The 24,265-nt window shown below is 48.6% G+C and overlaps 1 protein-coding gene across 1 annotated transcript in view; it reads left to right on the top strand.

Annotated features, from left to right (window-relative positions):
- The window catches only part of PPM1J (protein phosphatase, Mg2+/Mn2+ dependent 1J), a 113,551-nt gene extending 90,556 nt beyond the window's left edge, over positions 1–22,995 (top strand). Inside the window, exons 8-10 of the mRNA XM_056558300.1 lie at positions 9,646–9,753; positions 14,248–14,399; positions 22,655–22,995. Coding sequence (XP_056414275.1) covers positions 9,646–9,753; positions 14,248–14,399; positions 22,655–22,796 — 402 coding nt within the window. The 3' untranslated portion in view covers positions 22,797–22,995. The remainder of the gene's footprint in view (positions 1–9,645; positions 9,754–14,247; positions 14,400–22,654) is intronic.
- Positions 22,996–24,265: the final 1,270 nt, after the last annotated feature.

The raw sequence follows: 24,265 nt of genomic DNA, 5'->3' as shown, positions 1-24,265 counted from the left end.
AAAAATCATAACTCTTTTCTATTTTGCAACTACAAACCCATATGATGGCTTATTTTTTGCACCACCAATTTTACTTTGTAATGACATCAATCATTTTACCACCTAATTTATGGCAAAACCGGAAAAAAATATTTGTGGGACAAAATTGAAATAAAAAACGCCATTTTGTAACTTTTGGTAAAAAATGATACCTTATCTTTATTCTGTAGGTCCATACGATTAAAATGATACCCTACTTATATAGGTTTAATTTTGTTTTACTTCTGGTAAAAATCACGACTACATGCACAAAAATGTAGACTTATAAAAATGTCCTCTTTTGACCCCTATTACTTTTTTTATTTTTCCGCATAAGGGGTGATGTGAGTGCTAATTTTTAGCGCTGTGATCTGATGTGTTTATCGTACCATTTTTTATTATTTTCCACAGTATTTACGAAGGTCTCCCTACATTTTCCACTTTCCCTACACTTCGCTTTTTTTACACATGCTCTGATCTGTCTGGTTTTCCTCAGCTCAAATCCACCACATTTTATGTGGAAACCGTAGTAAATATGTTGGGTTTTTCTGAAAATGTCGGGAACACGCCCCTTTCCGGAGAACACGCCCCCTTTTCCCAGCGACCACGCATCTTTTTGGGGTTTTCTTAGCAAAATGGAGAGTTAGTGGGTGTTTTTTCAATTCTGGCGCAAATTCTGGCACAGACAAAATTTCTGGCACAATGCGACAGAATCTGGCGCAAAACCAGACAAAACATGTCGGGTTTGCAATAGCAAATGAGGGCCATTAACTTTTTGTTTCCACTTTTTTTTTTTGCAATGTTATAGCCCCCATAGGGGACTTTAACATGCATTACACTGATTGCAGACACTCATCAGTGCTATGCCATAGCATAGCATTAATCAGTGTTTTTGGCGCTAGACTGGTCCTGCCTGGATCTCATGCACAGAGCAGTCATTCGGCGATCAGACAGCGAGGAGGCAGGTAGAGACCCTCCTCGTATCCTAACAGCTGATCGGGACACCGCAGTATAACCGCAGTGGTCCCGATCAGCCTGACTGAGCTGCCGGGAAGCTTTTAGTTTCACTTTAGACGTGGCGATCAACTTTGATCGGCGCATCTAAAGGCTTAACACCAGAATCGGTTTAAGCGACTGGTCCCGGCTTTCATTAGCTGCCGGGACCGTGTGACCCCACGTTATATCGCGGGAGCAGGGTACAGGTACGCCCTGCGTTCCTAAGAAGTTAAAGGGGTACTTCTCTGTGAATATCTCATCCCCTTTCCAAAGGATAGGGTATAAGATGTTAGATCACAGGGGTCCTGCCACTGGGGACCCACGCGATCTCCGGGGTCAACAGTGGTGGCGTCCGGAACACGGAAGCTTGCAACACGTTCCCTCCATTCATGTCTATGGGAGGGGGTGTGATGGCTAATACATAGCTGTCACGCCTCCTCACATAGAAGTGAATGGAGGGGGTGTGGTGGCCGGCATCGCCAGTGATCGAGCACGAAGCTCTGTGCATCGATAGACAGGCGTGCCGCAGCGGAGATTGCAGGGGTCCCAGCACCGGGATGCCCACAATCTAACATCTTATCCCCTATCCTTTTGGATAGGGGATAAAATGTTTACAGCGGAGTACTCCTTCGACTCTCCGCCAACTAGCAAAATTCAAAGGGTCCAAGGTGCTAAAGTATTAAATAAAATTCCATCTTGATGCCATATTCATATTAAAGTACAAAATAACATTTTGGTTAAAAAATTTACTTTATCAAGCTAAGATGGCAAAGACATGTCTTCGTAGTTTTGGCTTGAATAAGGCCAATTTTTGTCTAAAACGTGGCTTTTTATTGCCTGATTTTAATATGAATCTGGTATAAAGATAAAATTTACTCCTTGGTGCCTTGGACTTCTTGGATTTTGACATAAGACCATACCGAGTGAAGCACAGAGACTTAAAAATAGTACGTGACAAACTCTTTCTTGAACTATATGCCAACCACTGATATACCTGGGTGTACATTGAAGTAATTATGCCACTATTTGCTGTACACAGTATATCATGCATTTATAATCTTGTGGTTTTATACTATGTATTATGCATGCATTTATTCATTCTTAAGAAGTATCACAGATGTACTTTATATTGATGCAATATGGTTTCTTAACTTATTTATTGCATAACTTGTATTGATTACTTTACATATAGTTCCATGCACTAGCTGCATGTAATAGGTTACTAAAATATTACAGCTATTTTCAGCTGAATATTGAGGTGCTCTTGAGACAAGCTCCAAAATTTTCAGTGCTACTTTCATTTGCTTACTGCCGTCTTAAATCATAATAAATGAGATCCTGCATAACCAGTGGTACTTTGTGCTCCCATGTATGATGTATACACAATCGGTCTTCAGTCCCTGCCTTTTCTCTGTATGGGGCAGTAGCTGAGCTTACTCTGCCTATAAATCAGAATAAAATGAGACCCCTCTTCCTCAGCAGGCTTTTTTTTTTAAGACAACTAAAAAGCGGGTATGGGAGGGAAGGTTAGTGGGGATGTTCCGCCATTATAGGGCTTAGGTTAGCAGTGAGAAAACTCATGTGATATAGTGCTCTTACCTGCCTACTGCTTACAGTTCTGACTGTACCATTCACGAGGACCTAAAAACCAACATATTGCAATAGAAGTTAGTTTTGTTTACAAAAAAATTTTACGTAAAAGGATGACTTGAATATATATATTTTTTATTTAAAATTCAGCACAGTCTGTAGAACTGGATTCTTACAGTATGACACATACAGCGTTTGCAACTTTGATATTATACTCGCTCTTCTTACCTTGCTGTATTGTGGGAAAAGTCATCTGTTTGTGCCTTGAGTAAACTTTTGACATGTCTGCATTAGCCCATGTTCACACATCGTAATTTTCTTGCCAGATTCCGCATTGGAATCCGACACGGAGAGTCTGCTGCAGCAGAGTCCCATTTAATTCAACAGGATTCAGCTGCTCTGTGCAACACGTTCATTCTTTGTGCGGAGTCCGCACGGAATGCATTGTCATCAGATTATGCCGGCACCCGCACTCTCCGGAATGTCTGCATGAAGACTCTCCGGGCAGATATTCCATGGTGTGAACATAGCCTTATTGCCTATAGTCAGTGAGTGAGAGTAAGCGCCAAGCTAGTGATTGAAGCACACTGCTTCATGCTTCTCCATGCTATAACAAGCGATTGGTGGGGGTCGCAGTATTAAAGAGTACCTGTCATGAACCATTGTTTTTAAAGATGACTTATATATTCTTCCCTACATACTCCTAACCCCTCTCTTGAATAAAAAAAAAAAAACTACCGCTTGGCCTGTGCAGAGTGAGGGGGCATCCCCCTGCAGGCCTAACATCATCTGAAGCCCTGCAGGGTATCGCTTCCGCCCCCTCATCTATGCTGCGCTCCCGCTCAGGAGTGCGCATAGATGAAGAAGCCTATTGTTACGCCGAGCGCTCCGGGTCCTCGCTCCTCCCCGGAGCGCTCGCAACATCCTCGCTACTGCAGCGCCCCGGTCAGATCCACTGACTGGGTGCGCTGCGATACCGCCTCCAGCCAGGATGCGATTCGCGATGCGGGTGGCGCCCGCTCGCGATGCGCACCCCGGCTCCCGTACCTGACTCGCTCTCCGTCGGTCCTGTCCCAGCGCGCGCGGCCCCGCTCCCTAGGGCGCGCGCGCGCCGGGTCTCTGCGATTTAAAGGGCCACTGCGCCACTGATTGGCGCAGTTGTTCTAATTAGTGTGTTCACCTGTGCACTCCCTATGTATACCTCACTTCCCCTGCACTCCCTCGCCGGATCTTGTTGCCATTGTGCCAGTGAAAGCGTTTCCTTGTGTGTTCCTAGCCTGTGTTCCAGACTTCCTGCCGTTGCCCCTGACTACGATCCTTGCTGCCTGCCCCGACCTTCTGCTACGTCCGACCTTGCTCTTGTCTACTCCCTTGTACCGCGCCTATCTTCAGCAGTCAGAGAGGTTGAGCCGTTGCTAGTGGATACGACCTGGTTACTACCGCCGCTGCAAGACCATCCCGCTTTGCGGCGGGCTCTGGTGAATACCAGTAGTAACTTAGAACCGGTCCACTAGCACGGTCCACGCCAATCCCTCTCTGGCACAGAGGATCCACCTCCTGCCAGCCGAATCGTGACAGTAGATCCGGCCATGGATCCCGCTGAAGTTCCACTGCCAGTTGTCGCCGACCTCACCACGGTGGTCGCCCAGCAGTCGCAACAGATAGCGCAACAAGGCCACCAGCTGTCTCAACTGACCGTGATGCTACAGCAGCTACTACCACAGCTTCAGCAATCATCTCCTCCGCCAGCTCCTGCACCTCCTCCGCAGCGAGTGGCCGCTTCCGGCCTACGACTATCCTTGCCGGATAAATTTGATGGGGACTCTAAGTTTTGCCGTGGCTTTCTTTCACAATGTTCCCTGCACTTGGAGATGATGTCGGACCAGTTTCCTACTGAAAGGTCTAAGGTGGCTTTCGTAGTCAGCCTTCTGTGTGGGAAAGCTCTGTCATGGGCCACACCGCTCTGGGACCGCAATGACCCCGTCACTGCCTCTGTACACTCCTTCTTCTCGGAAATTCGAAGTGTCTTTGAGGAACCTGCCCGAGCCTCTTCTGCTGAGACTGCCCTGCTGAACCTGGTCCAAGGTAATTCTTCCGTTGGCGAGTACGCCATCCAATTCCGTACTCTTGCTTCCGAATTATCCTGGAATAATGAGGCCCTCTGCGCGACCTTTAAAAAAGGCCTATCCAGCAACATTAAAGATGTTCTGGCCGCACGAGAAATTCCTGCTAACCTGCATGAACTCATTCATCTAGCCACTCGCATTGACATGCGTTTTTCCGAAAGGCGTCAGGAGCTCCGCCAGGATATGGACTTTGTTCGCACGAGGCGTTTTTTCTCCTCGGCTCCTCTCTCCTCTGGTCCTCTGCAATCCGTTCCTGTGCCTCCCGCCGTGGAGGCTATGCAAGTTGACCAGTCTCGCTTGACACCTCAAGAGAGGACACGACGCCGCATGGAGAATCTTTGCCTGTACTGTGCCGGTACCGAACACTTCCTGAAGGATTGTCCTATCCGTCCTCCCCGCCTGGAAAGACGTACGCTGACTCCGCACAAAGGTGACACAGTTCTTGATGTCAACTCTGCTTTTCCACGCCTTACTGTGCCTGTGCGGATATCTGCCTCTACCTTCTCCTTCTCTACTATGGCCTTCTTGGATTCCGGATCTGCAGGAAATTTTATTTTGGCCTCCCTCATCAACAGGTTCAACATCCCGGTGACCAGTCTCGCCAGACCCCTCTACATCAATTGTGTTAACAATGAAAGATTGGACTGTACCGTGCGTTACCGCACGGAGCCCCTCCTAATGTGCATCGGACCTCATCACGAAAAAATTGAGTTTTTGGTCCTCTCCAATTGCACTTCCGAAATTCTCCTTGGACTACCGTGGCTTCAACGCCATTCCCCAACCCTTGATTGGTCCACAGGAGAGATCAAGAGCTGGGGTACTTCTTGTTTCAAGGACTGTCTTAAACCGGTTCCCAGTACTCCCTGCCGTGACCCTGTGGTTCCCCCTGTAACCGGTCTCCCTAAGGCTTATATGGACTATGCTGACGTATTTTGCAAAAAACAAGCTGAGACTCTACCTCCTCACAGGCCTTATGACTGTCCTATTGACCTCTTCCCGGGCACTACTCCACCCCGGGGCAGAATTTATCCTCTGTCCGCCCCAGAGACTCTTGCTATGTCTGAATACATCCAGGAAAATTTAAAAAAGGGGTTTATCCGCAAATCCTCCTCTCCTGCCGGAGCTGGATTTTTCTTTGTGTCCAAAAAAGATGGCTCCCTACGTCCTTGCATTGATTACCGCAGACTTAATAAAATCACGGTAAAGAACCGCTACCCCCTACCTCTTATCTCAGAACTCTTTGATCGCCTTCAAGGTGCCCACATCTTTACCAAACTGGACTTAAGAGGTGCTTATAATCTCATCCGCATCAGGGAGGGGGACGAATGGAAAACTGCATTTAACACTAGAGATGGACACTTTGAGTATCTGGTCATGCCCTTTGGCCTGTGCAACGCCCCTGCCGTCTTCCAAGACTTTGTTAATGAAATTTTTCGTGATCTCTTATATTCCTGTGTTGTTGTGTATCTGGACGATATTCTGATTTTTTCTGCCAACTTAGAGGAACACCGCCAGCATGTCCGCATGGTTCTTCAGAGACTTCGAGACAATCAACTTTATGCCAAAATGAAGAAATGTCTGTTTGAATGTCAATCTCTTCCTTTCCTAGGATACTTGGTCTCTGGCCAGGGACTACAAATGGATCCAGACAAACTCTCTGCCGTCTTAGATTGGCCACGCCCCTCCGGACTCCGTGCTATCCAACGTTTTTTGGGGTTCGCCAATTATTACAGACAATTTATTCCTCATTTTTCCACTATTGTGGCTCCTATCGTGGCTTTAACCAAGAAGAATGCCAATCCTAAGTCCTGGTCTCCTCAAGCGGAAGACGCATTTAAACGGCTCAAGTCTGCCTTTTCTTCTGCTCCCGTGCTCTCCAGACCTGACCCATCTAAACCCTTCCTATTGGAGGTTGATGCCTCCTCAGTGGGAGCTGGAGCGGTCCTCCTACAAAAAAATTCTTCCGGGCATGCTGTTACTTGTGGGGTTTTTTCTAGGACCTTCTCTCCGGCGGAGAGGAACTACTCCATCGGGGATCGAGAACTACTGGCCATTAAATTGGCACTTGAGGAATGGAGGCATCTGCTGGAGGGATCAAAATTTCCAGTTATCATTTACACCGACCAAAAGAATCTCTCCTATCTCCAGTCTGCCCAACGGCTGAATCCTCGCCAGGCCAGGTGGTCTTTGTTCTTTGCCCGTTTTAACTTTGAAATTCATTTTCGCTCTGCCGACAAGAACATTAGGGCCGATGCTCTCTCTCGTTCCTCGGATGCTTCGGAAGTAGAGGTCTCTCCGCAACACATCATTCCTCCTGACTGTCTGATCTCCACTTCTCCAGCCTCCATCAGGCAAACTCCTCCAGGGAAGACCTTCGTTTCTCGACGCCAACGTCTCGGGATTCTCAAATGGGGTCACTCCTCCCACCTCGCTGGCCATGCGGGCATCAAAAAATCCTTGCAACTCATCTCTCGCTTCTATTGGTGGCCGATCTCTGGAGACGGATGTTGTTGATTTTGTGCGGGCCTGTACTGTCTGTGCCCGGGATAAGACTCCTCGCCAGAAGCCTGCTGGTCTCCTTCATCCTCTGCCTGTCCCCGAACAGCCTTGGTCTCTGATTGGTATGGACTTTATTACAGACTTACCCCCATCCCGTGGCAACACTGTTGTTTGGGTGGTCGTTGATCGATTTTCCAAGATGGCACATTTTATTCCTCTTCCTGGTCTTCCTTCAGCGCCTCAGTTGGCAAAACAATTTTTTGTACACATTTTTCGTCTTCACGGTTTGCCCACGCAGATCGTCTCGGATAGAGGCGTCCAATTCGTGTCAAAATTCTGGAGGGCTCTCTGTAAACAACTCAAGATTAAATTAAACTTCTCTTCTGCTTATCATCCTCAATCCAATGGGCAAGTAGAAAGAATTAACCAGGTCCTGGGTGACTATTTACGGCATTTTGTTTCCTCCCGCCAGGATGACTGGGCAGATCTTCTACCATGGGCCGAATTCTCGTACAACTTCAGAGTCTCTGAATCTTCTTCTAAATCCCCATTTTTCGTGGTGTACGGCCGTCACCCTCTTCCCCCCCCTCCCTACTCCCTTGCCCTCTGGTTTGCCCGCTGTGGATGAAGTGACTCGTGATCTTTCCACCATATGGAAAGAGACCCAAAATTCTCTTTTACAGGCTTCATCTCGCATGAAAAAGTTTGCTGATAAGAAAAGAAGAGCTCCCCCCATTTTTTCTCCCGGAGACAAGGTATGGCTCTCCGCTAAATATGTCTGCTTCCGTGTCCCCAGCTACAAACTGGGACCACGCTATCTTGGTCCTTTCAAAATCTTGTGCCAAATGAATCCTGTCTCTTACAAACTTCTTCTTCCTCCTTCTCTTCGTATTCCTAATGCCTTTCATGTCTCTCTTCTTAAACCACTCATCATCAACCGTTTCTCTCCCAAACTTGTTTCTCCCACTCCTGTTTCCGGTTCCTCTGACATCTTCTCCGTAAAGGAGATACTGGCCTCCAAGACGGTCAGAGGGAAAAAAAATTTTTTGGTTGATTGGGAGGGCTGTGGTCCTGAAGAGAGATCCTGGGAACCTGAGGACAACATCCTAGACAAAAGTCTGGTCCTCAGGTTCTCAGGCTCCAAGAAGAGGGGGAGACCCAAGGGGGGGGGTACTGTTACGCCGAGCGCTCCGGGTCCTCGCTCCTCCCCGGAGCGCTCGCAACATCCTCGCTACTGCAGCGCCCCGGTCAGATCCACTGACCGGGTGCGCTGCGATACCGCCTCCAGCCGGGATGCGATTCGCGATGCGGGTGGCGCCCGCTCGCGATGCGCACCCCGGCTCCCGTACCTGACTCGCTCTCCGTCGGTCCTGTCCCGGCGCACGCGGCCCCGCTCCCTAGGGCGCGCGCGCGCCGGGTCTCTGCGATTTAAAGGGCCACTGCGCCACTGATTGGCGCAGTTGTTCTAATTAGTGTGTTCACCTGTGCACTCCCTATGTATACCTCACTTCCCCTGCACTCCCTCGCCGGATCTTGTTGCCATTGTGCCAGTGAAAGCGTTTCCTTGTGTGTTCCTAGCCTGTGTTCCAGACCTCCTGCCGTTGCCCCTGACTACGATCCTTGCTGCCTGCCCCGACCTTCTGCTACGTCCGACCTTGCTCTTGTCTACTCCCTTGTACCGCGCCTATCTTCAGCAGTCAGAGAGGTTGAGCCGTTGCTAGTGGATACGACCTGGTTACTACCGCCGCTGCAAGACCACCCCGATATGCGGCGGGCTCTGGTGAAAACCAGTAGTGACTTAGAACCGATCCACTAGCACGGTCCACGCCAATCCCTCTCTGGCACAGAGGATCCACCTCCTGCCAGCCGAATCGTGACACCTATGTTCCCCTCCTCTCTGCACGTGCAATACGGAGAGGAGGAATATCGGAGCGGGGACCTGCCGTGCTGTGTTGTGCTTGGCTGCCTACATAGGCAGGGGACAGGAGGCAGGGGTCAATGAGCTGATGCGCTCCGCGTGGCATGCACAGCGCTCTATCCAGCCTGTCTGATTGACAGGCAGTGAGCAAGAGCTGTCCAGAGCCGCAGATGTCCCGCCCCACAGCACGCCCGGCATGAGTCCAAAGTCTGTTCATAGGGTGCGGGCAGATCAAGAAGGGAGACCCCTAGTGGCAGGTTTTTCAAGTATGGAAAAAACATAGAAGAATAGATTTTTAAAGCAGGACATCATTTACAAAGATTATTTATTTACAATGAGCAATAACATATTAAAAAGTTTGTTTCATGACAGGTACTCTTTAACATGTCTGATTTTCTTTAAAGATATTAATGGTTTAAATGCCCTTCACTGAGGCATATTGTTAAAAAAAAACTGCATTGTTAATTGTTTTTGTGCTGTTTATTGTTGTCCTACCAGGCTAGGGTTATGGCCACTATCGGGGTGACACGGGGATTTGGAGACCATGATCTTAAAGTCTATAACTCAAACATCTACATCAAGCCATTCTTGTCTTGTATGCCTGGGGTATGTATACTTTATGTGTCTTTAAACTATTCAGCTATAACCTAAAGTGTGTACCATGTTTTTCTGTGGTTTACCCTTTTGCCACATAGCTTTGCTGAATGACGTTTGCTGAGATCATAGACTGCATTGGAAAGTCTAGGTTTGTACATATTCCCTCTCTTATTGCTGCCCATATGAATGTTTACTTCTAATTTACTGGAAGTAGATTTGCTATCAATGTAATAACAGAATAGCTGTTAAGAGCTACAATTATCACACTTTTATGAGCCATTATTAAATAAACACAAAGCTTTCAAGAAGCCATTAATTGATGCATGTGTTTTAGTACAAAGCTGTCCAATACACAGTTGTGTAGCCTCAATCTTCTGTGTGCTTGCATATTAAAGGGGTAGTCCAGTGGTAAAAAACGTATCCCCTATCCTAAGGATAGGGGATAAGTTTGAGATCGCGGGGGTCCGACCGCTGGGAACCCCTGCGATCTCTCTGTACGGGGGCCAGGCTCTCCGGCCAGATAGCGGGTGTTGACCTCCGCACGAAGTGGCGGCCGACACGCCCCCTCAATACATCTCAATGGCAGAGCCGGAGATTGCCGAAGGCAGCGCTTCGGCTCTTCCATAGAGTTGTATTGAGGGGGCGTGTCGGCCGCCGCTTCGTGCGGAGGTCGACACGCCGCCTTCCCGCAGGCTGTCGGTGCTCCGTACAGGAGATCGCAGGGGGCCCCAGCGGTCGGACCCCCCGCGATCTGCAACTTATCCCCTATCCTTAGGATAGGGGATAAGTTGTTCACCACTGGGTCACCACTGGACTACTCCTTTAAGCCTTAGAGGATGCCCTCGACTACTTCTCCAGCCGCATCCTTATTTGCAGTTTATGACTCTGCTACACTCAGGTAATATGTAATCACCACTAAAACATTGGCGGCACTACATACAGGCCACAAAACAGCAGCTCACACAGCATTCTTCTCACAGAGCTACCCAACCGCAGTTTGGCAGGAAAACCATATGTTTTATTCACACTTGGAAACTGTACCACAAGACCGTTATCTGCCATCACACTTACCAATCTAGCTTTAGGCTCCCCCACGCTATCCCTGACTCCCTGGGGCCTACAGCTATATTTGGGGGCACAGAGGGGGCCTAACAACTTTATGGGGATGCAAAGCGAGTACTATTACTCTGTGTGACAATAAACATGGGGAGATTGTAAATAGGTGGGTATTGTACTGCAGAAAGGAGCCTAAAATGTTTGTTTGGCTGGTTCTGTGTGGGAGTCTTGTATGGGCGAAATCTTAATGGCGGTCTAGGCCAGATAGTGAAGAAATGTAAAAAAACTCAGAAGACGTCACCTGTAAATCGGGGGACTGGGGAGATAGGGAGAGGAACCTGTTATAGAGGAAAGTAAAGCATATGAATTATACTATAATCATTGCAAAATGTTTCAAATATGAGGGTACAAATTTTTGGGAATGGGCTGTCAAGGGGTACTCAGGCAAAAAAGGTTGAGAACCACTGGTCTACAGTATGTTCACAAAAAAGTCTGCTTGAGCAGCTAAAGCATACAATCTTGCAAGCCCACTTCAAATATACAGTGATTAGCAGCTGTAACATAAAAGAGCATATCATACTGGGTAGACAATAGATTATAAAACACAGTACTGTGCAGTGTTTAATACAAAACTGTTCAATAAGTACATGTAGTGCTAACCTTCAGACAACCCATTTCTCTTTCTGATGAAAACATTTTAATGTATTTCAACAACCTGCCAGATGTACTAATCTTGGATACTGATGTCTACACATGGTCACTCAAAAAGGATGGTTTTAGTGCCATAATCACTTTTTCATAGTTTTCTATTGTCAATAGCTCAAAGGGGGTACTCCGGTGGAAATTTTTTTTTTAAATCAACTGGTGCCAAAAAAATTAAACAGATTTGTAAATTTCTTCTATTTAAAAATCTTAATCCTTCCAGTACTTATCAGCTGTTTTTTTTGTTCCAGAGGAAGTTGAGTTGTTCTTTTCAGTCTGACCAAAGTGCTCTCTGCTGACACCTCTGTCCGTGTCAGGTACTGTCCAAAGTAGGAGCAAATCCCCATAGCAAACCTCTCCCAGTAGCGTTGCTATAGTGTGGCGGGCCGCACCGGGTGAAACCCCCAAGTGGGAAGTAATCCCACAATGGTGTCACCCAGCAATGCAAGCAAATGTACTGCCTCTGGGAACGCAGAGGCAGTACACTAGAATGGTGAAATGGGAGCTCCCGCTCCTCCATTCACTCACACACTGCAGACACTTCTGGCTTGCAGTGCGTGAGCCGCTGGGAATGCGATCCCTGGTAGGTAGATGATGTGACATCATCGCGCCTGCCGGAGAGCCGGTCCCCGCGACTTACACGCTGCAAACCAGAAGCAAGGGAGAGATCTGCTTGTGGGAACGTGGATTAGGTGAGTATAATTTTTTATTTTATTTTTACTATGTTTGGGGCACTATGGGGGCATTATAAGTAAGGGGCACATGACTGGGCATTATATGAGAGGGGCACATGACAGGGGGCATTATAAGTGAGGGGCACATCACAGGGGGCATTATATCGGAGAAGCACATTACAGGGGGCATTATATCTGAAGGGCACAGGACAGGGGGCATTTAATGTAAGGGGCACAGAACGGGGGGGGGGGCATTTTATGTCAGTGGCACAGAACAGTGGCCATTATATGTAAGGGGCACAGGACGGGGGGCATTATAAGTGAGGGGCACAAGACGGGGCATTAAATGAGAGGGCACATGACGGGCATTATAAGTGAGGGACAAATCATGGGGCATTATATGTGACGGAAACAGGACAGGGGGCATTATATGTGGCCCATGACAGGGGGAATTATATTTGAGGGGCACAGGGTTACCTGGGGGGGGGGGGGTGAGGATGAGGGCACTAGTATTATATGTGGGGACACAGGACAGATGGAATTATTAGGTGGGGGAACAGGAAGAGACATTATTAAGTGGGGGAACAGGTCGGGGCATAATTATTGTGTGTGGGCACAGGACAGGGGGCATTATTATTATGTCAGGGGCACAGGACAGGGGCATTAATATGATGAGGGCACTGGACAGGGTACACTGTGTGGTAGTATTATATTCAGGGGGTACAGTGTGTGCCAGTATTATATTTAGAGGGTACAGTGTGTGGTAGTATTATAGTCCGAGGGTACAGTGTGTGGTAGTATTATATTCAAAGAGTGCAGTGTGTGGTAGTATTAAATTCAGAGGGTACAGTGTGTAGCAGTATTATATTCAGAGAGTGCAGTGTGTAGCAGGGTTATAATGATTATTGTTTTCATATAAAGGATCAGACTCTACTGACATTAAGGAGCCATTTGGGTGTCACTTTCTGCAGAGAATATTTTGCTGGTATGTACCATCTGAATTAGATAAGGAAAGACTATAGAGAAGATGCCACCTGTAGTCACTGATAAATACCATTGTGTATGCTGCCTGACTGTCCCATCAGTGCTGTAGTCACTTGTAAGTTCTGCAGTTATGATAGGTGAAACAACAACTCACAGCATAACCTCACCACTGCTTAGGTCATACTGGGAGCTTTGGTTTTAAATGGTTAAAAGTTCTCTAGCACTGTCCTATTCTGTGGAAATTGGTATATTTGATAAATATACTAGAAATAATTTTCCACTACACCACTGGCGTCTGTCACAACAGGCTAAAAAAAATTCTTTGGGAGGCGTATGAGTTTGGGGTGACACCATTTTTTACCGCACCCGGTGACACCAACCTTAGCAACGCCACACAGACAGAGGTGTCAGCAGAGAGCAGAAAAGAACTATACAACTTCCTGTGGAGCATACAGCAGCTAATAAGTACTGGAAGGATTATGATTTTTAGGTAGACTAGTTGGGCCTTTATTGGGCAGACTAGATGGGCCAAATGGTTCTTATCTGCCAACGCATTCTATGTTTTTATGTTTCTATTTTTTAATTGAAATAATTTACAAATCTGTTTACCGTTTTAGTACCAGTTGATTTAAAAAAAAAATGTTTTCCACCGGAGTACCCCTTTAAAGAAATATGAATTATTGAACACAGATACCTTCCATTTTGAAACCATTAAAGAAAGAAAAACAATGGCTGCTTTCTCCAAAAAACAGCACCTCACCTGTCTAAAGGTTGTGTATTGTATTGCAGAGGAGCTCCATTGAAGTGAATAGGTCTGAGTTGCAATACCGCACACAACCAGTGAACCAGGGTAGTGTTTAAGAAAGCAACTATGTTTTTGTAATCCTAGGATAATCCCTTGAAGTGTGTGGCTTTTCTGTGTCTAATACCAGATACAGTAGTTCTAGAGAAAAGTGTGGGTCTCTGAGTTTGGACCTGCATCTTTTTTGACATTTATGGCATATCCTGTGGAGTCAACACCTCTCTCTCTGCACCAAGCTATACCTTTTTATCAGTATTTCTTATATTAAGGACTTTATTTCTGCAGGTGAAGGTTTATGACTTGGCTGGTTGTGACCATAATGCTGATGATGTCATGGTAATGGGCACTGATGGACTGTGGGATGTTATTACTGACAGAGAAGTGGCAGAAACTGTTCAAAGAGTCTTTGCCACTCATGGCACTGACCAACCAAATAGGTAGGTATAAGCAGTGTTATTGTGTGAGTGTACTTGTAAAGCAATACCTTCAAAATGGATATTTGTTAATTTCAACATTTAAAATAAATATAATATTTCTCATAGTAAGACATATCAGACTATGTTAAAGAATGGGAACCTGTTAATGAATACATGGAAAGAGTTTATTTTTTTTATATATCTTGTACTCCTTCGGGATGGAATCTACTGTTTGTGAAACCTGAGGTAGTTGCCCTACCAGGAGGCAACTTGTTTGCATTCCCATATGCCACAGTGCCCCCATAAGGCCATATCTTCACATAGTGGCAAATTTGTGGAATGTCTGCCAATGGGCAGACATTCTGGAAATCTATATGTTCATCCAGTGTAGTGCCGTAGCATGTGTTTTGTGTAGTGCCGTAGAATGCTTTGCCATAGAGTGTGAGAGGGTGACTCAGTACTTTTCAGTGCTTGAGCATCACAGCCTCATCACATTCAATTGGCTGACACTCACACACCCGCCCCCTACCATTGGTTACTGGGGGGGGTGCATGTGTCACGTGACATATATGTTCATCCCCAAACACCGTTCATTGCAGTGCGACTTCGGCTACCACAGCAAGAGAATGTCTCCTCCTGCTGTCAGCCCTGCACCCGCAGCTCACAGTGTACTGAATGCCCTGTATCAGCGCTGCGGCTTACATGCAACACATTCCCTGCCATGGGGACACAGCACCCGCGGGGGATATCAGTGTATAAGTGCAGCGACTGACAGTTAACCCGTTACCCACCATGGGGACCGTGCGCCCGCGGGGGGAATCACAATAGCGACATGTTACTAATTCCCCCTCCACGGGACCGTGCGCCCGCGGGGGGAATCACAATAGCAACATGTTACTAATTCCCCCGGCATGGGGACCATCCGCCCGCGGGGGGGGGAACAGTGTATCAGCGCAGCAGCTGGCAGTTAACCTATTTCCCCACCATGGGGACCGTGCGCCCGTGGGGAGAATCAGTGTATCAGCACAGTGGCTGACAGTTAACCCGTTCCCCACCATGGGGACCATGCGCCCGTTGGGGGAATTAGCACAGCGGCTGAAATGTAACTCTCTCCCGCCCATGGGGGACCGTGTGCCTGCGGGGGGGGGGGGAAGCGGCAAGCACTGAAATCCCCCTCATGGGGCATGGTCCCCATGGTGGGGATAGTTATAAGTCAGCTGCTGCGCTAATTCCCCCCACGTGTGCACGGTCCCCATGGTGGGGAACGGGTTAACTGTCGGCTACTGCGCTGATACACTCATACCCCCCACTGGCGCACTGTCCCCATGGCGGGGGAATTAGTAACATGTGGCTATTGTGATTCCCCCTGCGGGCGCACGGTCCCCATGGAGGGGGAATTAGTAACATGTAGCTAGTGTGATTCCCCCCGCGGGCGCATGGTCCCCATGGCGGGGAACGGGTTAACTGTCAGCCGCTGAACTCATACACTGATATCCCCCGCGGGTGCTGTGTCCCCATGGCAGGGGATATTTTACATGTCAGCTGCATGTCACAGCGTGCGCTCCGGTCCCCTCCCCCGGACCAGAGTGCCCGCTTCCCTGGCCTCCCTGTTCGGGATCCCTGCGCCTCCCAGTCAGACGTGCTGACCGGGGGCACGGGTTCCCTTGTGTCGGGGACGCGTCTGTCCTACCCGGCTCCCGCTCCCTGCGCCGTCTGTCCCTGCCTCCCGGCGCACGCGGCCCCGCTCTCTAGGGCGCGCGCGCCCCGCCTTCTGTAATATTAAAGGGCCAGCGCACCTTTGATTGGTGCGCTGGTGGTCCCTGACCTCTGGCCACTTCCTAATAAATGTTACCTGACCCTTCCTGCCCTTGCCGGATCTTTGTGCCCTTGTGCCTCTGAGAAAGCGTTCCCTACAGTGTTATATTGCCTCGCCTGTTGCCAAACCCGTTGCTACCCACTACTCGCCCTCGAACCTTTGCTGCCTGTCCTGACCTCTGCTACGTCCGACTACGCTCCTGCCTACTCCCTGTGTATCATGCCATATCAGCTTCCAGAGAGGTTGAGTTGTTACTGGGGGATACAACCTAGTAGTTACCGCCGCAGCAAATCCATCCCGCTTTGCGGCGGGCTCTGGTGAAGACCAGTAACTGCTTAGAACCGGTCCTCCAGTACAACCCGCGTCATCGCCTCTCTGGTCCAGAGGATCCACTACCCGTCCTGCCGGTTCGTGACAGTAAGATCCGGCCATGGATCCCGCTGATGTTCCCCTGCCAAGCCTAGCGGACCTCACCTCCATTGTGGCCCAGCAGGGTCAACAGCTGGCCCAGTTGACTGCTATGATGCAGCAGCTCCTGCCTTCTCAGCAACAGCCAGCTTCTCCGTGTGCACCTGCCGCTACACCTCCGCCTGCAGTTGCCACCGGTTCCAGGATCCTGCCTGATAAATATGACGGAGATCCGAAGCAGTGCCGTGGGTTCCTGTCGCAGTGCTCTCTTCACCTCGAGCTGCTGTCCGACCAGTTTCCTTCTGAGCGAGCTAAGGTAGCCTTTATTCTCAGTTTGTTGTCCGGGAAGGCCCTGGCCTGGGCTACTCCACTATGGGACTGCGCAGATCCAGCCACCTCTTCCGTCCAGAACTTCTGCCAAGAGTTCCGGAATGTGTTTGAGGAGCCCGCCCGGGTTACCTCCGCAGAGACTGCCTTACTTAACTTGACCCAATGAGGTTCTTCCGTGGGTGACTATGCCATTCAGTTCCGCACCCTGGCCTCTGAACTGAACTGGAACAATGAAGCCCTTTGTGCCACCTTCAAGAAGGGTCTCAACAGTGAGATAAAGGACGTTCTGGCTGCACACGACCTACCTTCCTCCCTTAGTGACCTCATTTTGCTGGCCACTAGGATTGACAAACGTTTCGCCGAGAGACAAGAGGAACTCCTCCTAGAAAAGGAAAAGGCTCGTCCTAGACGCTACCCTCGTCTGGCTCCTTTTTCTGCGTCCACCTCAACCCGCTACTGGGCCTCCCGCCGTGGAAGCCATGCAGGTGGATCGGTCACGCCTGATTCCGCAAGAATGAAGCCGCCGCAGAGACGAGAACCTGTGTCTGTACTGTGCCAGTACCGAGCACTTCCTTAAAGATTGTCCTCTCCGTCCTCCAGGTTCGGGAAACGCTCGCACCTAGTAAACGTGGGAGAGGCGTTGCTAGGTGTGGATTCATCCTCTCCACGTCTCACCATACCAGTGCAGTTGTTCATCTCTTCCAAGTCCTCTTTCTCCGCTACCGCCTTCTTGGATTCCGGTTCAGCTGGCAACTTCATTCACGCCTCCTTGGTTGACAAGTACCGCATTCCAGTAATCCGTCTACCCAAGCCATTCCTCATCTCTACAGTTAACGGTGAGAGGCTCTCTACCACTGTGCAGTTCCGTACCCAGCCTCTGCAGATGGACATTGGAATATTTCATACAGAGACTTTACAGTTCTTTGTCCTTCCTTTCTGCTCCTCAGAACTCCTCCTGGGTCTGCCGTGGCTTCAACGTCATCGTCCTGTCCTGAATTGGACCACCGGTGAGATCCTGCGTTGGGGTTCCTCCTGTTTAGACCATTGTCTCAAGCCTGGTCCGGTCAAACTGGTCCCGCAAGTTCCTCCGCCTCCTGGTCTGCCCAAGCCGTACCATTCTTTTGCGGATGTCTTTTGCAAGAAACAAGCTGAGGTCCTTCCTCCTCACAGACCCTATGACTGTCCGATCGACCTTATGCCCGGTTCGACTCCACCTTGGGGCAGAATTTATCCTCTCTCACCTCCTGAGACTCTTGCCATGTCCGACTATATTCGTGAGAATCTGCAGAGGGGGTTCATAAGAAAGTCTTCTTCCCCTGCTGGAGCCAGTTTCTTCTTCGTGGCCAAGAAGGACGGTTCTCTCCGTCCCTGCATTGACTACAGAGGACTAAATAAAATTACCATCAAGAACCGCTACCCTCTGCCCCTAATCTCTGAGCTATTTGACCGTCTCCGAGGGGCTAAGATCTTCACCAAATTGGACCTTCGAAGGGCCTATAATTTGATCCGCATCCGTGAGGGAGATGAGTGGAAGACCGCCTTTAACACAAGGGACGTGCACTTTGAGTTTCTGGTGATGTCCTTCGGCCTTTGTAATGTCAACGACATCTTCAGGGGCCTACTTTTTACCTGCGTGGTCGTATACTTGGATGACATCCTCATCTTTTCCCCCAATTTGGACCAACATTGGGTCCATGTGCGACAAGTTCTCACTCACCTTAGGAGAAATCGCTTATATGCCAAACTTGAAAAATGTCTTTTTGAACGGTCCTCCCTGCCTTTCCTGGGATACATTATCTCAGCCCAAGGACTTCAAATGGATCCAGCTAAGCTTTCTGCGGTTCTGGATTGGCCACGCCCCTCTGGTCTCCGAGCCATACAAAGATTCCTGGGCTTTGCTAATTACTACAGGCAATTTATCCTTCATTATTCCACTCTGGTGGCCCCTATCGTGGCTCTAACTAGAAAAGGAGCTAATCCCAAATCCTGGCCTTCCCAAGCTGAAGAAGCCTTCCAGTCACTGAAAGCCGCCTTTGCCACTGCACCCGTTCTCTCTAGGCCAGATTCCACCAAGTCCTTGTCTCTCGAAGTGGATGCCTCCTCGGTGGGGGCCGGAGCTGTCCTCTCCAAAAGTCTTCCGGGGGCAGGACAGTGACTTGTGGCTTCTTTTCTAAAACATTCTCTCCCGCTGAGCGAAATTACTCCATTGGAGACAGAGAACTGCTGGCCATTAAGTTGGCACTGGAGGAATGGAGACATTTACTCGAGGGCGCCACACATCCTGTGAACATCTTCACGGACCACAAGAATCTGGCTTATCTCCAGTCTGCCCAGAGACTAAATCCCCGTCAGGCTCGTTGGTCTTTGTTCTTCGCCCGTTTTCATTTTGAGATTCATTTCCGTCCTGCTTGTAAGAACATTAGGGCAGATGCTCTGTCTCACTCTTCGGATGTGGTGGGCGACGAGTTATCTCCCCAATATATCATCCCACCAGAACGCCTTATTGCCGTTGCTCCCGTGGACCTGCGCCTTCTACCTCCAGGCAAATCTTATGTACCGCCACGTCAGCAGCTGCAAATTCTCAAGTGGGGCCATGTTTCCCTTTTTGCCGGTCATCCCTGGGTACAAAAATCTCTCCAACTAATCTCCCAAAGGTACTGGTGGCCTTCTCTGGAGAAAGATATCTCGGACTTCGTCCAGGCCTGTACCAGCGGGTCTCCTCTTGCCTCTACCTGTTCCTGAAGTTCCCTGGTCTCACATCGCTATGGACTTTGTTACTGATCTTCCCTCCTCCCATGGCATGTCCGTTATTTTGGTCGTGGTAGATCGCTTCTCCAAAATGGCTCACTTTGTACCCCTGCCCGGTCTACCCTCAGCACCCATGTTAGCCAAACAATTCTTCCAACATATGTTCCGTCTCCATGGTCTACCCAAACATATTGTCTCAGATCGTGGGGTACAATTTGTCTCCAAATTCTGGAAGGCTCTTTGTGGTCAGCTCGGGATCAAATTGGACTTTTCTTCTTCGTACCACCCTCAGTCCAACGGCCAGGTAGAACGGGTCAACCAAATTTTGGGCGACTATTTGCGCCACTTTGTGTCCTCTCGCCATGACAATTGGGTGGATCTACTTCCCTGGGCGGAATTCTCCTACAATTACAAACAATCCTCTGCTTCTAACAAGTCCCCTTTCTTTGTAGTTTTTGGCCGTCATCCTCTTCCACCTCTGCCGCAGTATTTCACTCCTTCTTCTGTACCTGCTGTTGACAGTCTTGTACTGAACTTTTCCACCGTCTGGCATGAAACTCAAGCTGCTCTCCTCAAGGCTTCCGCTTGTTCTCCTCAAGCCGACAAGAGACGCAGAGCTCCTCCGGAATTCCGCCCAGGTGACAAGGTTTGGCTCTCCTCTAAATACATCCGATTTAGGGTCCCAAGTTACAAGTTGGGCCCTCGTTACTTGGGACCCTATATAATCAAGAGTCGGATCAATCAGGTCTCTTACCAGCTTCATCTTCCCCCCTCCCTCCGAATCCATAACTCCTTCCATGTCTCCCTTCTTAAACCTGCTGTCTTTAACCGTTTCTCTCCCAAGCTTGTTTCTCCCACCCCTGTTGCCGGTACCTCTGATATTATTTCCGTCAAGGAGATCTTGGCGACTAGGATCTCTCGGGGGAGAAGATTTTTTCTGGTTGATTGGGACGGCTGCGGTCCTGAGGAGAGGTCTTGGGAGCCTGAGGAGAACATCTTGGACCGCAGTCTCATCCTCAGTTTTCTGGGCACTAAGAAGAGGGGGAGACCTAAGGGGGGGTACTGTCACAGCGTGCGCTCCGGTCCCCTCCCCGGACCGGAGCGCCCACTTCCCCGTCCTCCCTGTTCGGGGTCCCTGCGCCTCCCGGTCAGACGCGCTGACCGGGGGCACGGGTTCCCTTGTGTCAGGGACGCGGCTGCCGTTGCGGCTGGTCCCCGCTCACGCGCCGCGTCCCTGTCTGTCCTACCTGGCTCCCTCCACCGTCAGTCCCTGCCTCCCGGCGCGCGCGGCCTCGCTCTCTAGGGCGCGCGCGCACCGCCTTCTGTAAAACTAAAGGGCCAGTACACCTTTGATTGGTCCGCTGGTCCCTGACCTCTGGCTACTTTCTAATAAATTACCTGCCCATTCCTGCCCTTGCCGGATCTTTGTGCCCTTGTGCCTCTGAGAAAGCGTTCCCTACAGTGTTATATTGCCTCGCCTGTTGCCGAACCTGTTGCTACCCACTACTCGCCCTCGAACCTTTGCTGCCTGCCCTGACCTCTGCTACGTCCGACTACGCTCCTGCCTACTCCCTGTGTACCACGCCATGTCAGCTGCCAGAGAGGTCGAGTTGTTACTGGGGGATACGACCTGGTAGTTACCGTCGCAGCAAATCCATCCCGCTTTGCGGCGGGCTCTGGTGAAGACCAGTAACTGCTTAGAACCGGTCCTCCAGTACAACCCGCGTCATCGCCTCTCTGGTCCAGAGGATCCACTACCCGTCCTGCCGGTTTGTGACACCGCAGAGCTTATACAGGGTATTCAGTACACTGTGAGCCAGGGCTGACAGCGGGAGGAGACATCCATCCTCCCGCTGACATCTTGTCCCCCGCAAGCGCGAGACTCCAATAAAGCTTCGGCTATCACAGTGAGACATCCTCTTGCTGTGGTAACCGAAGTCGCACTGCAATGAACGGTGTTTGGGGATGAATATATATGTCATGGGACACGCGCACAAGCCCCCCGCAATAACCAATGGTAGGGTGCAGGTGTGCGAGTGTCACTGATTCCCCCCACGGGCGCATGATCCAAATGGCGGGGGCGCTGGGCTGACAGCGGGAGGAGACATCCATTCTCCCGCTGACATCTTCTCCCCCGCAAGCGCGAGACCCCAATGAAGCTTTGGCTATCACAGCGAGACATCCTCTTGCAATGAACAGTGTTTGGGGATGAATATATATGTCACGTGACATGCGCACATCTCCCCCCCCCCCCCCACCTACGCAGACCCCGCAGTAACCAAAGGTAGGGGGCGTGTGTGCGAGTGTCAGCCAATTGAATGTGATGGGGCTGTGATGCTCAAGCACTGAAAAGTGCTGAGTCACCCTCTCACATTCTATGGCAAAACACCTTCTACGGCACTACACAAAACACATTCTACGGCACTACTCCAGCACAAGGACTGCTCAGAATCGCGCCGTCCTCATAGACGCCAATGCATTTCTGAATGAAATAAGCAGAAACAATGAACAAGTGAATTGTTTCTGCAGATGCCAAAATCGGCAGAAACATCTGCTGCTGAAATTGCAGCAGAATCCCATTGAAATCAGTGGAATTTACGAGCAGAATATTTCCACATCATTTTGCTCAGAACTTCCGCTGTGTGAACATAGCTTTGAACAAGCATCAGCTCCATGGCCATTCCTTTATAATAGCTATTTGTATCCATTCTATCAGTGAAGAAAGCCTAGGAGAATCCATAATGATGGAATATTAAGGGGTACATTTGGTTGGTTTGATTTCTTGTTTGTAATTAGATATGAAGGATGTCTAATTCAATACATTCATAATTAATAACAAATCAACATGCAGAGAAAGTGCACGGCTTTTTAATATTGCATTCCCAATAAAGAGGTAGCACACTGCCATCTAGTGATAGAATAAAAAAAAAGTTCAGTTACATAAGTCTTTAATTTTATCTACATTGTGTTGCAGATATAACCTTGCTGCTCAAGAGCTTGTTCTTCGTACTAGAGGGGTTCGGAAGGAGAATAGCTGGAGGTTATCCACTGGAAAGCTAGCCTCTCTAGATGATATATCTGTATTTGTTATTCCACTGGCTGCACATGGCAGTTGAAGATACAGGGATGCTGAATAAAGTTTAAGAGCACAAACTTAGTATATTACCTCAACAGCAGGAGGCACAGCAAGCGCTATGCACTTTAACTTGAAACACGTTCCTCAAAGACTGTTTTGAAGCATAAATATTTTTTATTTAAGTATATGTTACAGGTATGAACATGCTTAAAGCCAGTCTGTAATAAAAACGCCTATATCAGGAGCGTCAAACTCATTTTTTACCGAGGGCCTTATGGCTGCCTTTAAAGGTCTGTTTGAAATTTTATAACTGTATAAATGTAACTACTCTTTTTTACGATATGTTATAGGGACCAACATGTCCTTTTGGAACAGGATAGATAATTTCACCTTCCACCTCTTTAGCACTAAGCTTCCTACCTTGGGGGAGGTCAGGGTGCCTGGGTAGGGCTATCAGAACAGTGGAGGTGCACACCAGAATTCAGAATCCAGGAAGGCATCCGGTCCCTGGGCTGGCACTGCCCCTCTGCAAAGCGTTGGATGCGTCCTATGAGTTGTAAACACTGTAGACACAGCCAGCGTTTTATCAGGGGTGCATACATTTATTTATGTATACAACTTATACATTGTTTACTCATCCACCAGTCAAAAAGTAAATTGTTCAAGCCAGTTACAGGTATCTTGTCTGATCAGTCTGAAATAGCACTTCATGTTGGAAATACGCAAATTAATATTTCACCTGTCAGAGAAACTGGCAGTGGATAAGGTCTTTAACATCTGTGACTAGCACTTCCACTTCTACTTTAGCTTCCTACTAAAACTAGCCCAAGGAAGGGCAACCAATGACATGAACTAAAAGGGTACCTTTCATCAAAAAAAAACTTTTGATATATTATAGATTAATGTAGGCAGAATAACTTTCCAATTGCATGTTATTAAAAAATATGCTTCTTTCACTGCAGGGAGCAGTGCTGAGCTTGTCTGTGTCCCGGTTGCAGTCTGAGATTTAGGACAGAGACTGAAATCTATAAAAAGGGCTTGCGGCCAGGACTAGAAGGGAGACCTCTAGTGGTCATTTTTTCAAAGTGGAGAATTAAATAGAAAGAAGCATATTTTTTTATAACATGCAATTGGAAAGTTATTCTGCATACATTAATCTATAATATATCAAAAGTTTTTTTGATGAAAGGTACCCTTTAAGAGTATTCTATCTGGTCCGATCCCACAAAAGAGCTTAAAAAAAGTTAATGCCGACTAAAAGAAAAGTGTTAGAACACACAGGGCATCGCAGCTTGCCGCCCATGGGGTTGCACAAAACTAACTCCATTCCAACATCGAAAGCACCTTCAATAGGCACATAAACATCAAAACTGGACAATAGAGTAATAGAAAAAGGTGGCCTGGTCTAATGAATCCATCTTTCTTATATATCATGTGGATGATCAGATGCTTATACATCGCTTACATGGGTAAAAGAGATGTCATCAAGATGCACTATAAAAAGAAGGC

The sequence above is a fragment of the Hyla sarda genome, chromosome 2, assembly GCF_029499605.1.
Source record: "Hyla sarda isolate aHylSar1 chromosome 2, aHylSar1.hap1, whole genome shotgun sequence".
NCBI classification, from domain to species: domain Eukaryota; kingdom Metazoa; phylum Chordata; class Amphibia; order Anura; family Hylidae; genus Hyla; species Hyla sarda.
The sequence above is the reverse complement of the archived record's forward strand: the minus strand, read 5'-3'. Positions and strand labels throughout refer to the sequence as shown.